This window comes from Schistocerca gregaria, chromosome 9 (assembly GCF_023897955.1).
Source record: "Schistocerca gregaria isolate iqSchGreg1 chromosome 9, iqSchGreg1.2, whole genome shotgun sequence".
In the NCBI taxonomy this organism is placed as follows: Eukaryota; Metazoa; Arthropoda; class Insecta; order Orthoptera; family Acrididae; genus Schistocerca; species Schistocerca gregaria.
Genome location: NC_064928.1, coordinates 75850792 through 75866050, shown reverse-complemented (window position 1 = coordinate 75866050; position 15259 = coordinate 75850792). Strand labels below are relative to the sequence as shown.

Sequence of the window (15259 nt, the reverse complement as noted above, 5' to 3'; positions counted from 1 at the left end):
CCCCTCCCTGAGGAACCTTCCTGTTCACGACATGGTGTGGGGCAGCTGTTTCAGAGAGAGAGATAAAGAAGAGAACGAGGGAAAGGTAGAAAAACTGTTTGTTTTAACACTTTTGTTGATTTTCAAATTCAATTTGTTTGCAGCATAAAGGATCCTTGTAATAAAGACATTATGTCCCATTTAAAATTAAACCTCGCTTTCCCTCTCCCTTTCCAGCTCCTTTGGACTTCTGTCGCTCTTCCTCTCACAGTTTTCTCCATTCCCCATCTCTCTCTGTCACTTCCTCCCCTCCTTTTTTTTATTCCCAGCGACGGCTAACGCTGTTAGTCAGAGCAAAAGACATTACCTTTTAGTTGGTGCCGCTCGGCTTCGAATGCGTTCACCAGCGCCGCCCGGCGGCCGCCACCGCTACTAAGAGCAGCAGATGTTTTCGGGCGTGCGCGTTGCCAACCTCGCGCGACCAAACCCGCTGCGGGGTCGCAAGTATTGATGTCTTCCCGTCTGCAAAGCTCCACCTGGTCGCGTTTGTTCTTGTATGTGTGTGTGTATGTACTTGTATGTGTGTGAAGGCTTACGACGGTGTTAGTGGGAGCGGGGGCGTGTGTGTTTGAGTGTGTGCGTGTGTGCACAGCTTGGAACAGCACTGGGAGACGTCGAAGCCTTGACAGACAAAACGAATAGCTTTGGTGTTCAGCGGAAGATGTGAGTTTCTGTGTTTGCAGATCTAAATGTTTAGCTTCATTTTATTCCTTCTGTTGAAGTGCAGGCATTAACATTGCTCCTCTGTTTTATTGCGTTTCTCGTTTTCTTATTTTCATTTATTAGTAGCGTTAATGTTGAACGAGGCCAATACGCTTTGACACGTACTGAATTTTGTCAGAATTTTGCGGAAATCGCTATTTTGCAAAGAATAAAACATTTTTAGCATAACCTGCAATAAAAAAAGACAGAGCCCTCTACCCACCTCCACGAAAAAAATTATTACATTTATCAAATCCAGATCTGTAAAGAGATATGTTTTACTCCTTTTGTGAAATTTGCATGACTGACACTCATTTCAAAAATTCATACTACTCAATAGTGCACCCAAAAAATCGAAATATCTTCTGCACTTATAATGGCATACACGTGAATAACGTATAACGTCCGTTTCGTATCAAAATACAGGAAAAATGAGTTTAATAGCAAAGCTAAATTTTGTTGTTGGAAATAAAAGCAGTATGTCCCAAGACATTTGAGGGAAATGCACAACACATCCTTTTACACTATGAGACGATTATGTTCGACCATACTAGTACACACAGCAACGCTCTTTCCTAAACGCATTAATGACGCTTTTCTAGTTTTTAATATGCTCGGTCCAGCCAACTAGTATAGAACGAGCTTGTCAGTGTGGCGTCGACTACAGAGCGCTCTAGTAGCCGTTGAAACAACTAAATGACTTTTGGGTTTCCAACAGCCACGTTCTTTTACTGGTATCAAGTCGCGTGGCAGCAAAATAAGGGGATGGGAATATGGTGATCAGTTCGAATGCTATTGAAGGCCTTCGTTGCTGTTGTTTCGAACATCAAAGATTAAAACCGAAACCTTGATACATTCATTCTGTAACGATTCCAAATGATTTCTTCGTGGCCACTGCAAATATTTGTGACACTGAAAACGTCGAAATAATTTGAGTGTGGGAACTAATGTAAGGACAGTGATATACACTGAACGTGAAGCACTGTGGTGTCTCATTTTCACTCAGTCACTTTAGAGTTAAACGGAATTGGAGACTAAGTTTCATGCTTCTGCCTATTGTTCACCCATACATTGTAATTACACGAATTAAAAATTCAACTGAATTAATCAATTTTTTTCATGCAGTTAATACGAAGTAGTAGCAATCTGTTTTTATTAAACATTTTTGGAAGGTGACTATCAACAGCTGTCAAGTAATGTATAAAATGTATGTTGACCATCGGCGGATTTTATTTTAAATCCAAAATCAACTGGTTTCACTCATGGACCATTTTCACGGATAACAGTTAAAATTGTTTAAGCCACCACTTTATATTCGTCATTAGTTGAATAATGTGTAGAGCATGTCATGAACATCAGTATATGACAAAGGACTATCAGAAGCAATCATGGTAATACTAAGTGTACACAGAGCCGTATTGTGCTGCATGCATTTTATACATTGTTTTTATTATATTCTGTGTGCAAAGAATTGTGTACTTTCTTCTGTTAGGTTGGCCCGTAAGTTTGTAGCGATTTTGTTTTGCATGTTGGTATTTTGGTTGCTATGGATTTATTTATTGATTGTCGTTTTTTATTTGTAGTTAACTGTTGCTATTTGAGTTGACATATTGTCATTTGATTATACGAAGATAGCGAATAGAGCTGTGGATGTAAGAAAGTGGAATGCCAAACGGAGAAACCGAAACACTTCCGATTTATCCTATTTGCGTTCACTAGACAGGCGAGAGCAATGCAGACAGCCAGAGACGTTTGCGCCTTGTACGGGGATAATGCCACTGGACATAGCGCGGCAAGAAAATGATTTTCTCGTTTTAGGGACGATCGTTTTGACGTTAGTGACTATCCTTATTCAGAACCTTCGGCGTTTGATGGAGATCTTTTAAACGCGCTAATCCATAGCCATCTACATCAGTGTACTCGAGAAATGGCAAATTTGACGAAATGTGATCATTCCACCATCGTGCAACATTTGCATACAAAGGTGAAAGTTCAAAACTCGGGTGTATGGGTACCACATGTCCTAAGCCACAATCACAAAAATCAGCGGATGGTCATATGTTCACCTCTGCTTGCTCGACATCAATTGGCTCGTGAAGAACACCGACCTTTCTGTCGTGTTTCGTTACTGGTGACGAGAAATGGTGTCTTTATGCTAGCATGAGGATAAGAAAGGAATGGTTGAGCCCAAACAAAGCAGCAACTCCTCGTACAGATGCGCATCTGCAAAAGATAATATCACGCATATGGTGGAACTGTGAAGTTGCGGTGTAGCACGAATTGCTTTGCCGACGTGTAACCAGCGCTGTTGACATTTATTACCAACAACTGAGACACCTTGGAGAGGCAGTCCAAGAACAACGACCAGGAAGATTGCGTGAAGCAATGCTGTTCCATGATAATGCCCCGACCACATTCTGATAAACAACACTGTACAGGACTTGGGTTGGGAACCTACTCGGCAACTCACCTCACCCACCTACCTGGCGCCCTCAGACTTTCTCCTTTTCTGCTGTCTATTGAACAACCTTCAAGAAACTTACTTTCCGGATGAGAGTGCGCTCCGAACGTGGCTCGACTAATTGTCTGCCTCAAAGCCACGTGATTTCGACGGCCACCTGATCGAAAAGTTGCCCCAGCATTTCCAGACTGTTGTCAATGCGGAACGAAAACATAGGGGAAGATTACCTTTATTCGATCACTTTTTTAATTTGCTACCCTATGCCTTTATTATCTATCTAATTGAAACAAAATGTGCTGTACAAAAAGCTACATGTGCTTACTTTCATCAGGTGGTATTATACTTTTGAATAAACACATGACATAAATGGGTATCATTTAAAATTTAGACATGTGTTAATCGTCAGAATTAGGAAACCTGTTGCTTAATTGGACTCTTTAGTTGTTTAAATTGCACCATATGGTAAAACAATGAAAAAATTATATAATAACTCTAATATTTTAAATAAAGCTTTAGTTCAACATGTTTGCTAAACAAGCATGTGATTTAGGTACTTATGCTATATTATATAAAACAATGAACTTTGAAATATTCATTATGTCAAGATGTTTATATTGAGAAATTACTGAAATAGCGTTTGTACTCACAGCCACAGTCGCTTTAAATCAAAACAAAGAATAAATTAGGAAACTTGTTACATAGAAAAAAGTAAGTAACCTTGACACCCTGAAATATACCAATTATTTCCATTAACTGGGGTTAAGAATGATAAATTACTTTGAAACCTAATTGCAATCTGAATAGAAAATTTTCTTTATGTTGAGCTTCACATTGGCACATAGTGTATGAACTCATAATTTACAGACCATACACTGTATCGCGTCACCTTCTTTAATCTTCTTATACAGAACCAGCTTGAATTTCCAACAGTGCCGTTTGTTTTCTGTCCTTTGGGAAATAAAGCAGTGTTAGCAGCTTTTTGTTTCTTTACTTGACCTTGCAGACTTCTCTAATTCTTTTCTATAAGGATTGCTAGTGTTTAGAGTGGCATTCTGTGCTTTTCCTCTACCTCAAATAGCAGGCTTGTTGTATGAATTTGGAAGGGGTGACATCTTGCTCATAATCTTCTTGAATTTCTTTGTGGGTGTCAGAGGCCCACCATAGTAATCACTTGAATTGTCGTTTGAAGGGGATTCGTATCTAACGTTCGCTGAACGCGGTTTCCTGTTTCTCAAGAAAATTATCATCACTTCGAAGCAATCAGCTGGTGAAAAATGATGACCTCAAAACACATTGCTTTTCAAAGGGAAACTTCCAGCTGAGCGGAAGGCACTCTTCGCTATTCCTACTGTTGTTGCTCAGCCATAACCTTCATTCAACAATCCATATAACTGAAACTGTGTTATAGTTTGACCTATGTTTTCACATAACCACTTGTCTTGAGTGAAGTAGGTTTGAAGGTGCAAAAAACGAAACATCAAGTGGCTGTGGCCTGTGGGTAGTGTGCCCAGGTAACTGCATCAAGATAATACCATTATCAGGAACGCGCTCAACAGCCTCTAGATTTCTGCTGTGTGATTATCAAGTAGTAGGATCGCAGGCGAGTCCTTGCTACAGTTCGCAATGTATTCAAGGTGTTTGAACCACGACACAAGCAACTCAGATTTCATGTAGCCAGTGTCTGAGATGTCACCTAAACTCCCTGGTCGGTGCTTGCTGCCTCCTCGTTCGCTTGAATATAATCATAGGTGGAATAAAGTATCCAGCAGGATTAGCAGCTCACGATAGATCCTATTTAGCATTTACCTTTTGCGCGATGAATTTTTGTCGCCTTTTTTAAACCATTATAAATCCAGATTCGTAGACGTTAAATATTATAATAGCTGTAATTCTATTCTCATCTGTGTCTTCTCAAGGATGTCGAAGAATTATTTCACATTCGCTCTATTAAACCTACTTACTCTAGGCATTGATGTTCCTTCTGGTTGACGGAGGGAAAGCTGTGGATTTCGTCTCATAAATGAATAAATCCATTTTTTTTACCTGCCATTTTCTTTTCTCTGTTGGAAGAATGATGTAGTTCATATTTATCTGCTACGTCAATTGCAAATTTACTAACATCTTTGATAGTAAATCCAAAACACCTCTCTTCAAATAACTTTTTCCATCGCAGTCGTAAGAGTTGACTTTCTTCCGAATGACTTAACTTTATTTGAGAACAGTATTGAGGCAAGGGGGATTCTTCGCCATTCTGCATTGTTGTCGTATGTATCCAAGATGGCGGCGATAGCGTTATCCAAAATAGCGGCGTGTAGACTTTGCAACAGTGCGTGATGTCAGATGATGACGCAAGTACTGTTATCCAAGATGGCGGCTTTTGGAACGAAAGTGCCACGCCCCCCTCCCCCACAGAAACGGCGGGAAGTTTAAATTCCAACAGGATAATGCATCACATCATAGTTACCTCTACTAACCTAAGAAAATCACGGGAAAATAGGTCACTTGGCCTCTAGTCACCACGTATTCCTCTGAACAGGCGCCAAATTTGAATTTGGGCGGGAATATAATCACTTAGGGTTTCTCTACTAACGTAAGAAAATAGCGTAAAATAAAGGACACTTGGACTAACCTCAGTCACCCGACTGCCACCTCCTCCTAAGGATTCATGGGAAAAGGACTTAGACATAAGTCTTTCTTTAAACAGTTACATGCAGTATGACCATACAGTGTATTCATCAAGAGCTCTGGACGCAAACTGACCTAGTACACAGCGCCACCACCAGAGGGCGCTGTCATCCGAGATGGCGGGCATGATGTCAGGTGATGTCGCAAGCACCGTTATCAAAGATGACGGCAAACATTATGTTCACTACGATGCCTAGTACACAGCACCACCACCAGAGAGTGCTGCCGCTTATTTAGTGACATAATCCAAGATGGTGGGACAAATGGCGAGAAAACGACTCTGCCTGTGCTGGGTATAAGGTTTTATTTTGCAGGCAGTGTCTCCGCCAGGAGATCTAGACTCCAGCTGACCTAGTACACAGTACTGCCACTAGGGGGTGCTGTCCGCCCTCCTGTGACGTAATCTAAGATGGGGGAAAACGGTGGGGAAACGAGTCTGCCTTTGCTGAACACGAGTCTTTATTTTGCAGGCAGCCTCTCAACCACAAGGTCAAGAGTCCAACTGACCTAGTACACAGTACCGCCACCAGAGTGTGCTGTCATCCATCATGTGACATAATCCGAGATGGTGGTCTGGATGGGGAAAATGGCGCCAAAATGATTCAGCCTGCGCTGGGCTGCTGGGGGAGGGGTGGGGGGGAGAAAAGAGTTCATTTATTTTGCAATATTTTATTTAGGGATGGAGTATATTTATCACACTTATGCAAAACACTCCCACTGATGTGCTTGCGGTTCACAATACAGAGTCTGCAGACCAATAAACTACTTCTAAATAACGCTCTCCACACACGCAAATAACTCCTAATTTTCGAAATAATTTCAGTACAGACCTGCAGACTGCTCCTAAATAATGCAGTACACAGATGTGCAGACACGAAATCAACTCGTAAACTGTTCAAATAGTGCATGGGACAGCCTACAGGCCTGCTCACAAAATAAGGCAACAGACACACAATTAATGTGCCCAAGAACTGCCCCACACACCCTGGCCACTTGATCGCATAGGAGGTTAACGGCGACCCTCGCAAAGTGATCCAGCCATCAAGTGTCAAAATACATTAAGGTCCCACCTGCATGAGGTTGTGCCACCACTTTCATACTTGACACCTGAGAAATTCCTCGCAGATGTGTGCAGTCACAGCCGCAAGCCGCCGCCGGATGTAGGTCAAAGTTGGCTCTATTTTCGAGTATACAGTAATTGTTATACTGATGTCACCAAATGCCAAGTTGTGCCCACACAGCCCCCATATGCGAGACACTGGAAACAGTCGATTTGAGTGTTACATTACTCCTCCCAATCAGTGCATTTGGGCTAGGTGTTGGCAGCTGTGCTATATTTTCAAGCAATATTAGAACACAGAATGAGACTATTAAGTCATGTTCGCAGCTGTGCTATATTTTCAAGCAATATTAGAACACAGAATGAGACTATCAAGTCATGTTCGCATGGATATATCTGACAAAAAGTCGATAGCGAAAAATGGCGAGGGAATAGGTATAAATTGAGCAAATATACACTGCAATGCGGGTAAATTGAGAAGTACATGCCTCTCTTCTGGTTCATTAGTACATGTTAATGCACACTAGTAAACGTTTATGTACCTTAATGTATGTGACATTTTGTCTAGAGAAATAAAAACACAAACAAAAATTTAAGACTGCAAATATATTTATTTATTCCAAGGGAATAGGTATAAATTGACCCAGTATACAGCGAAAGGCGGGAAATTGAGGAAGTACTTGCATATCTTCTGGTTCGCTCTGAACAGTTTGTACATGGGAACAAGTTTGCAGCAACAAGAGCAATTCAGAAAACGTTGACATCGAAATGAAGGGAATCAGGGAGGCAGCCAAGTTTTTTCTATCAAGGCAGTATTATACTGTATGTACACTACAGGTCAATAAAATTGTTACACGAAGAAGAAATCCAGATGATAAACAGGTATTCATTGGACAAATATATTACACTAGAACTGACATGTGATTACATTTTCACGCAATTTGGGTGCATAGATTCTGAGAGATCAGTACCCAGAACAACCATATCTGGCCGTAATAACGGCCTTCATACGCCGCCTGGGCATGGCGTGTACAGGTACAGCTGCCCAAGCAGCTTCAGCACAATACCACAGTTCATCAAGAGTAGCGACTGGTGTATTGTGATGAGCCAGTTGCTCAGCCACCATTGACCAGACGCTTTCAGTTGGTGACAGATCTGGAGAATGTGCCGGCCAGGGCAGCAGTCGAACATTTTCTGTATCCAGAAAGGACCTGCAACATTTGTAACCAATGGGTTCGCAGTTCGGGGTCGTGCGGTAGCGTTCTCGCTTCCCGCGCCCGGGTTCCTGGGTTCGATTCCCGGCGGGGTCAGGGATTTTTTCAGCCTCGTGATGACTGGATGTTGTGTGACGTCCTTAGGTTAGTTAGGTTTAAGTAGTTCTAGGGGACTGATGACCATATATGTTAAGTCCCATAGTGCTCAGAGCCATTTGAACCATTTTTGTAACCAATGGCACCCCATACCATCCCGCCGGGTGATCGCCAGTATGGCGATGATGAATAAATGGTCCCAATGTGCGTTCACTGCGATGTGGCCAAACACGGATGCAACCATCATGATGCTGTAAACAGAACCTGGATTCATCCGAAAAAATGACGTTTTGCCATTCGTGCACAAAGGTTCTTCATTGAGTACACCATTCCAGGCGGTTCTGTTTGTTCAAATGGTTCAAATGGCTCTGAGCACTATGGGACTTAACAGCTGTGGTCATCAGTCCCCTAGAACTTAGAACTAATTAAACCTAACTAACCTAAGGACATCACATACATCCATGCCCGAGGCAGGATTCGAACCTGCGACCGTAGCAGTCGCACGGCTCCGGACTGCGCGCCTAGAACCGCGAGACCACCGCGGCCGGCGGTTCTGTTTGTAATGCAGTGTCAAGGGTAACCGCAGCCATGGTCTCCGAGCTGATAGTTCATGCTGCTGCAAATGGCGTCCAACTGTTCGTACAGATGGTTGTTGTCTTGCGAACGTCCCCATCTGTTGACACAGGGATCGAGACGTGGCTGCACGATCCGTTACAGCCATGCGGATAAGATGCCTGTCATCTCGACTGCTAGTGATGCGAGGCCATTGGGATCCAGCACGGCGTCCCGTATTACCCTCCTGAACCCACCAATTCCATATTCTGCAAACAGTCATTGGATCTCGACCAACGCGAGCAGCAATGTCGCGATACGTAAACCGCAATCGTGATAGGCTGCAATGGGACCTTTATCAAAGTCGGAAACGTGATGGTACGCATTTCTCCTGCTTACACGAGACATCACAACAACGTTTCACCAGGCAACGCCGGCCAAATGCTGTTTGTGTCTGTGAAATCGGTTGGAAGCTTTCCTCATATCAGCACATTGTAGGTGTCGCCACCAGCGCCGACCTTGTGTGAATGCTCTGAAAAGCTAATCATTTGCATATCACAGCATCTTCTTTCTGTCGGTTAAATTTTGCGTCTGTAGCACGTCATCTTCGTGGTGTAGCAATTTTAATGGCCAGTAGTATATATTGAGGTACCAGTGATACACCTGATTTGACTACTGTATCTGATGCTTTTCAGGAGGACAGAGAACCATTCACCTCTAAACTTAACCACACCTGCGTTAAAGGATAACAGAGAGTGGACAGGGTGATCGATTGAGATAGAGCTGTAACGAGGTGCGATTTAATGCTTGACTGATACATTCTAGAGAAGAGATGTTGGTATAGGTGAATTGTTTTCCAGTGCTCTGTCCGGATGCATCAGTCACGTGACATAGCCAACATCCTACTCGTATACAGCCAGGTGTTCTGTATGTGGTTTAAAGCACTGTCTACTGGAGATCGTTAATGGTAAACCTTTCGGGCATCGGAGGACTTCCATCCCATGTGTGATGAAAGTTAATACATTCGTCTAAACGAACTTTGATTTGTGCAACGTACTCCATTTCCCCTGTCGCATCTGGGATGAAAATAGAGACTTCAGCGATAGGAGCTTGTGAGCCGCTGCTATCCCCTGTACGCGTCTGCCCAACATATGTTTACAGAGTTAGTGACAGAATGATGTGTAATTTTCACATGTCGCACACTGCTGCCATGCGTTCATCTGTTTCCTTGTAGGATCTATCTCCTGCTACTAACGATCATTTTATATACGCCTGATGCATCCATTGTATAATTTCTGAACTGTGATCGGATGTGAACAATGAACATAATACGTCTCCAGAAAGCTATATTGTGCTCATATAATGCAGAGCATGTGTTTTAAGAAAGTTTATCGTAGAGAAATCGCCAAGAAGGATGTATGTCATGTGCTAGAAATATATTTCTCACAAAGGAATATAAAGAACGCTACATTCCATATGACTGATTGGTCGCAAATGCAGCCGATCTAACATTATAGCCCGGTTTGAGTGCAGAACGTTGTAGCCTTACGAGTGTGTCTGTGTTTATGTTGTCTCTTACCATTACCTTCCAGGTACCGATCCTAGACCCTAGAACAATAGAGTTAGTAGCTTGGTTGATTTATGTAAAAATGCGACGATATTCATGTGTCTGGAGCTCAATCGCACATAAAAATCATTCGTTTCTTCTTCTTTCTTAACTGGCTGCTATTACAACACGACCCTTTGAAATCTGTTACTAAATTTCGATAAGGGGTGCTAAGCTCCTTGACATGGGCGCATCTTGAGATGGGTGAGTACTCAGAAAGCCCCATTCATTCACGAGACATGGAGTGTAGCGGTCTTCTTCTGGTGCGTTGCAGATTAATTCGCTAACGGTGATTCAGGGTGGGTTTTTCAATGGCAGTGTGAGGAAGGTATTTCACTCTCTCATTTTACCCTAAGACAGCGAGAATGCTCTGTGATTCCCACAAGCAAAGAGACAGATCGTAAATTAAACACTATACTCGAGATAAAAGAAATATGTGGAGTGCTGTCTGGTATACTTTGATGATTTATGTGCTTGTGAATTAACCCTGAATGGACATACTTCTCAGTCATCTATCCATGTTCATAATAATACTCGCATAGTGGAGAGGTGGTGGTTTACGTATGATACTGAAATTAGGGAAACATGCTATCACATCGTCAGCCGGTGTGGAAGTTAGTGTAAAATTTCTAAAATTGTTCTCACTATCAACTGTGGTACTTACTATTAGAGTACATCGATATTTTCTTTTCCATACCATCTGTGCACTGGCATGATCTTGGCTACCACATAACGATTGACTGCTATCGCTTGTTTGAGTTGGGGAAAAAGTTTTGGTGGATGGACCGCATCTTCTGGGGTGGATAGCACCGAAACCCTGATCGCATAGATGAGTGCTGTATTAGGGATCAGTCGAAAGGAATGCAGAGCCATCAGCTATTCCATCAGTGTGAGAGATGAGTCTAAATGTAGAGCTCGTGAATCACCTTTGGACTGTGGTTTGGAAACCTATGCCAACGCCGTAAAACTCTTCCAGTTTGCTGTTGTTGTAACTGCCTTTCAGTTAAAATCACGCGATGTGTGGCATGTTATGCTATCCGCCGTAAGAATATGATTTACACCATGCAACGTCTAGATTCCTGCGAAATGCCACAGGTCAGAACCTGTTAATGCCAGTTTAGAACCTGGCACAGGCCTCTAAGTCGCGGCAGATATACGAAATCTTTGTCATTGTACAAAAGCGTGTTACAAAATAGTGTTTCAAACAACTATACAGGACAATCCAATTTAGTATAGTCTCTGGGATACAATCATTCACCTACAGTATAGGTGATCAAACTTTAAAGTGGCCCCCACACTGCCTGTATATTTAATAGGACCATGTCACACAGGCGGCAGTAGCAGCAGCAGTTTGAGGTGTAAATTTGGTGAGAGAGTTGGTATAACGTTAGGAATGGTTGGAGGGTTGCACACTGCGCTATTCTGGGGAGTATTACGAAATCTCTTTCTCCGCACTGGACCGCATCACATCTATGCCTCATTGCGCCAGCATCGGTGCCTTGGTGACTTCTATATAGGATGAAGTTAGTGGGGCTTTTATAGTTCGTAATTTTTCTCTGTTTGGGGTGGGGGGGTAGAGAATAATGATAGCATGTCAGCCTGATTGATTTGAATGGACGCAGATCTGCGACGGACTGTAGTACCTGTCTCTAGTTTGGATGCGTACCACATTGAGCGCATTTCCGCCGAATGGTCAAAACAAGGCCCTGTTGCACTAACTCGGGTCATTCTGTTTCTACACGGGCTGCGGAAGGCGGTGGATATGCCTTTCTCAGACTTGTGCTCAGTTCTGACTTAAATGGGAACGATCACATGTGGAAAAGCGTAGAAATGGGGTCAGTTGCAAGAGGCATAGAGGGTGACTAAAACCACGTTGCAGTTTTACTGTAGCAGGTAGGCTCGGGAAAGGTGATTTGTTTCGAGATATGGGAGTGCTACAAATATGATTGGTGAGCAGTGGTTGCAATCATTAGAGGAATTGTTAATAGCATCGAATGCAGGTATGTGCTGTTTCCAAATCCCAGACATCATTTCCAGCAGATAGCGTAGCACTAGAGATGTGAGAAGCTAGTGTACATTCTCTAACAACTTCAATCAGCACATCGCCTACCACTACTGTTTGTGTTCCTTCTCAATCAGTCATCGCCTGTAGCTCAGTGGATATATCGCAGAACCTCTGATACCGTATCGAGACAGAATGTGTTACAAATACTGTAGAATTATGTAACTGGGGCGGTGTGAGGGAGTCGCAAATATCGCTTACATACCACGTTCCTTAGCCGAATCCCTTTCGAAATGCGGTAATTTTACCACTAGCTTGCATTGTGGGCTACGTGTTGGTCTGGTAATGGACGTTCCTACGATCACCGTCACGGTGTTTGTCCGGAAAAAACACCTCATTCAGTGGTAATGTCGTACTTTGATTTGTAAAGCGGGTAAATATTTTAACATGGATACTTGTGTGCACCTGTAGAACCAAAACCGCTTGTGACAGTAGCATGCAGTAGTTGTTGAGATCGAGTTTTTTTAAGGTCTGGTCGATTACGTCTCTCTTTCTAGGACACGGTGGTAGGACTAGCAAGAAAACAAACTTATGAGACATGTCCACCCATCGCTAATTTTGTCTCAGTATTATTTCGTATCGTAAGTAATCAGCTATTGACGAAGTATTATAAATTAGTAGTAGATAATGCGTGATAGGCCGTGTTTGAGCATCAGGTTTATAAAGCATCTGGTTGTGTAAAGGAAATGAGTATGTCCAGTGGTAAGGAGGGTATGGATTTGACTTGGAGTACTGTGATAGCAAAGGTAGTGATATTTCTATTTCCAGAGCCACTGCCGACAGCAGGGTGTATTTCCAGTATGTTCTTCATTGTCGAATGCCACTCACGTGAAACTGCAATCATAACATTTAACTGTAAGTATAATGATAAAAAATAAATGTGACCGGTTTTCTAGAATGATTCCGTGTATGCATGACCTGTGGTGTGAATGATTCACATTTCCTGTTAACGGCAGCAGCTGTCCGAATGCAGAGGCCTGTTTCAGTATAGGAATGTATCTGAGTTAACTTTGCCGTCCTCTAGACGACCGAATAGCGAACTAATACTTAGTATGTGTTGGGCGGCTTTCGTGATCAAGTGGAAATTTGGAAAGATTGTGTATGGAGGTGGGTTTGCACTGGACCGTTATTCCTTCAAACGTAAATTGTTCAGTCGGCTGCTTCTGCACATTTCGCGCCTTTATTTAGTTAAGAGAAGATCGATTGTGGTATGTTCATCTAGCATGTGGAAGACACGTTTGCCTGTTCTCTAGACTTGGGAAAGACCTTAGTTGCCTTGTAAATTATAGGGATGATTTGGAATATGTTAAATCACCGAATTCGGTATTCGAGAGTGGAAATATGAATTTCCTCCATTTGTTTCTAGTTACTCAGTGGTTTAGAGGATGCTGCACCTAGCTAAAGTTTGGAGTTTGAAGAGAAATAATATCCATTCTATATCTTGGGAGTTACGTTGCGTTAGCGATCGGTAGGATGCTGCTTAGTGCTTAATATCGAGAAGTACCTCGAAAATGGTATAATATTTTGGTGAACAATGCGAAAAGACGTTTGTTCTTGTAATCGCCGAGTCTGGAGATGTGCGTAGAAAACCGAGCTCTCATGGTGGAGACACTGCCTCCAAAATAAAACCTTATACCCAGCACATGCAGAGTTGTTTTCCCGCCATTTGTCCCACCATCTTGGATTATGTCATGAAATGGACGACAGCGCACTCTGGTGGTGGTGCTGTGTACTAGGCATCCTAGTGAAGATACTATTTGCCGCCATCTTTGATAATGGTATTTACGACATCACCTGATTTCATAGCCGCCATCTTGGACGACAGTGCCGTCTGGTGATCATGCAATGTACCAAGTCTGTTTGAGCCCAGACCTCATGGTGAACAAACTGGATGGCTGTACTGCATAAAATTGTTTAAATAAAGACTTATGTCCAAGTCCTTTTCCCACGAAATATTAGGAGTTAGTGGTGGTCACACCATTTTCTTAGTTTAGTAGAGAAATCCCAAGTGACTTATATTCCTGCCGAAACTCAAACATGGCATCAGTTCATAGAAAGAAGTGGCGTTCAGGTGACTTAGGTTAGCTCAAGTAACCTATTTTCCCTCGATTTCCTTAGCTTAGTGGTGACACCCGTAGTGTGATGCATTATCCTGTTGGAATTTGAACTTCTTTCTGGAGGAGGGGGAGGGGTGTGGCACTTTCCCACCAAAAGCTGCCATCTGGATAACGGTATTTGCATCATCATCTGACGTCGTGGCCGCCATCTTGGATGACATCTACATCTACAGCCATACTCCGCTATCCACCTTACGGTGTGTGGCGGAGGGTACTTTGAGTACCTCTATCAGTTCTCCCTTCTATTCCAGTCTCGTATTGTTTGTGGAAAGAAAGATTGTAGGTATGCCTCTGTGTATCTCTCTTCGCGAGATATATGCAGGAGTGAGCAATAAAGTGCTTGACTCCTCGGTATAGGTATGTTCTCGAAACTTCAACAAAAGCCCATACCGAGCTACTGAGCATCTCTCCTGCACAGGCTTCCACTGGAGCTTGTCTATCATCTCCATAACACTCTCGCGATTACTGAATGATCCTGTAACGAAGCGCGCTGCTCTCCGTTGGATCTTCTCTATCTCTTCTATCAACCCTATCTGGTACGGAGCCCACAGTGGTGAGCAGTATTCAAGCAGTGGGCGAACAAGCGTACTGTAACCTACTTCCTTTGTTTTCGGACTGAATTTCCATAGGATTCTTGCAATGAATCTCAGTCTGGCATCTGCTTT

General features: G+C 42.8%; 1 protein-coding gene across 1 annotated transcript in view; it reads left to right on the top strand.

Annotated features, from left to right (window-relative positions):
- The first annotated feature begins 462 nt into the window (after positions 1-462).
- LOC126291750 (multiple coagulation factor deficiency protein 2 homolog) overlaps positions 463-15259 on the top strand; it is a 255566-nt gene continuing 240769 nt past the window's right edge. The window contains exon 1 of the mRNA XM_049985428.1: positions 463-702. Coding sequence (XP_049841385.1) covers positions 701-702 — 2 coding nt within the window. The 5' untranslated portion in view covers positions 463-700. The remainder of the gene's footprint in view (positions 703-15259) is intronic.